General features: G+C 23.4%; 1 protein-coding gene across 1 annotated transcript; it reads left to right on the forward strand.

The window, feature by feature from the left end:
- Window positions 1–644: 644 nt before the first annotated feature.
- LOC126909715 (uncharacterized) lies at window positions 645–1,572 on the forward strand (the record flags this gene model as incomplete). The annotated part of the gene is made up of 3 exons (XM_050692146.1): window positions 645–1,028; window positions 1,210–1,399; window positions 1,463–1,572. Coding segments are annotated over exons 1-3 (677 nt in total), but the record flags the coding sequence as incomplete, so codon positions are not given.
- Window positions 1,573–2,615: the final 1,043 nt, after the last annotated feature.

Raw genomic sequence — 2,615 nt, forward strand, 5'->3', positions numbered from 1 at the left:
GTGTTACTTTTATATTATTAGTATATGTTTTTTATACGAAATTACATTGGTATATTTTTAATAATTTAAAAGTATATATGTAGCTTATTGTTATATTTTAACACATGCCATGTCATTTGATTTATTAATTGAAATCTTAAATAATTCATAATAACAATTATGATATAATGTATATATCATAACTATCGGGACTGAAAGGGTTTATTTTATTTTTCGGTAGTATGTAAAAATATTATTTACTTACACAAGAATACACAGAAGTCACATCCAATTGAATTTTTAATAATTTTAGGTATCAAAAAGTTAGACAATTGACTATATTATTAAAAATTGCCAACCTAGAGTTTGAATAAGCAATATAATATTATAACTAAATTATCGAATACGAATACATATACAATCAAAAGTTTTATTTGAACTATATAATTATTAATGCTCTATTTCTCGAAAAAATTGATACGTACTATTAGAAAAATGAAATGAAATAATGATATTCGTGTATTTTTTGTTTTATTGAGAGATTTGTAAAATTTTTATATTATTCCTCACTACTATATAAATACAAAACCTACTTAGTTCGTTCTATAATTTGTAAATTTTAGCATCCTAAAAATATATTTTTTTAAAGTTGATCAGTTCTTTATTACTGCCATGATGCCTTTGTCAGATGAGTATTTTTACAATATTAATAAATTCTCAAAAACAATAAATATATTAGCCGGAATGCCTTTATTCGTTGAAAAAACAAACAAATATTATCAATATTATTGTTATATTGTAGATATTACTTTATTTTTTGGGTTTATTGCTATTACGAGTAGTGTTTTTTATTCGGACGAAATATTTGATAAATTAAAATCTATTGCCGTTGGAGCTTCGTCTTTATCTGGATTGTTGAACTCGATGTATCAAAGATATAACTACAAACGCAATCAACACATAATGAATGATTTACAATGTATCTCAGTGAATTTTCAAAATGATCAGCCCATTGAATGTTTTGTAAAGAAGATGAAAAGTGATATTTGGTTAAGTATTATAAAAATCGAAATAAAAATCCCCTAGAAACTAATTCTTAAATTAGTAGGATGAATTAAATACTCGTGTGTATTTAATTTAGAGAGCTTTTCATTGTATATTGACATATTTATATAAACTGTTTATTTCCCTGTTTATACAAATTTATTTATTTTGAAAAATAAATTATAGGTTGACAAATAAGTTGCTTTTGTTTGTAGTAATTATTGCAGCACTTACAATTCCTTTATTTTTATTCTGGGATATAATTGTTCCACAAGATGGAATGAAAATTCATACTGTTGTACAGATGGAAATACCATTTATTGATGCTAGTGATGTTTTGGAGTATTGGTTAAAGTCTATTTTATTAACTTTAATTGTATTTTATGCAAACATAAAAATTGTTGCTATTCATTGTTTTTATATTGGTGCATTATCACAGATAAAATGCGGATTTATTCATCTGAGAAAAAATTTATCTTATGATATTGAGTGTAAAAATGATGTATCTCTGTTTTATGGATGTATTAAATGCCATCAAAATATTATAAGGTATGTAGAGTAACCTTCACTATGCTATTAATGCTCTTATATTATAGTTAATTTTGATTGGAATGTTCTTGGCTGCATTCATAGACGTAATCTAGGGGGTTCAAGGTATTATCAATGATAATATATATAATTTTATCATTAGTAAAGTCAAGACAATAAAATAACAATATATTTTAAAAGAACACATATATTATTAAATAACCTAGTATTTGTTTTATTTTTTTTAATTTGTAGGAATATTAAATGTTACAGGCCAGTAAAACTAAAAGTATAATTTTCCAATAAACATCCGAAAAATACGATTATTCAATAGTTCTAAAATTATCCGAACCATACAAAATGATCCATAGATATAAATTTAATTTTATATTAAATTAGATATAAATTTATTATACAGAGTGCTCAAAAAGTAAGGAAATAGCTCAATAATAACAAACAATGGGACACAACAGAATCCCTTTCCTTTACTTAATGAACATTCTTTATATTTATATAAATAGCACAACCATGTTCAAGAATAATTTACTAAATACTTCCCCTCAACATTTTACTTCAAGTTAAATCACTGGCTACATACGAAGGTGGTAAATTTTTACGTTTTATAATAAAAATTGATCACTTTTAGTTAATTAATTAAATAAAATTAAAACTATATTAAAAATATTATTATTAATGAATAGTCACGGATATGTATTTCGGAAACAATTACCATNAATTAAAACTATATTAAAAATATTATTATTAATGAATAGTCACGGATATGTATTTCGGAAACAATTACCATTATCAATGCTAATTACATACTCGATATTTGTATTTTATATTTTGTATTTGTATCATGTATTTGTACATGTATTTTTATTTATTTAATTTTTAACTAGCTATATACGTGATTGTTATTTTCTACTGTAGTATGAACGTATCGTTTCAATACATAGGAAGGAGGTGGACAATTTTTGTGTCTAATTTATAATTATACAATTGTTACGAGTAGGGAAATAACAAAACTTTTTTAGCATTTTTCAAAAAATAGATTTACTATT

Source organism: Daktulosphaira vitifoliae, unplaced genomic scaffold (genome assembly GCF_025091365.1).
Source record: "Daktulosphaira vitifoliae isolate Bord-2020 unplaced genomic scaffold, ASM2509136v1 Scaffold_995, whole genome shotgun sequence".
NCBI lineage: Eukaryota > Metazoa > Arthropoda > Insecta > Hemiptera > Phylloxeridae > Daktulosphaira > Daktulosphaira vitifoliae.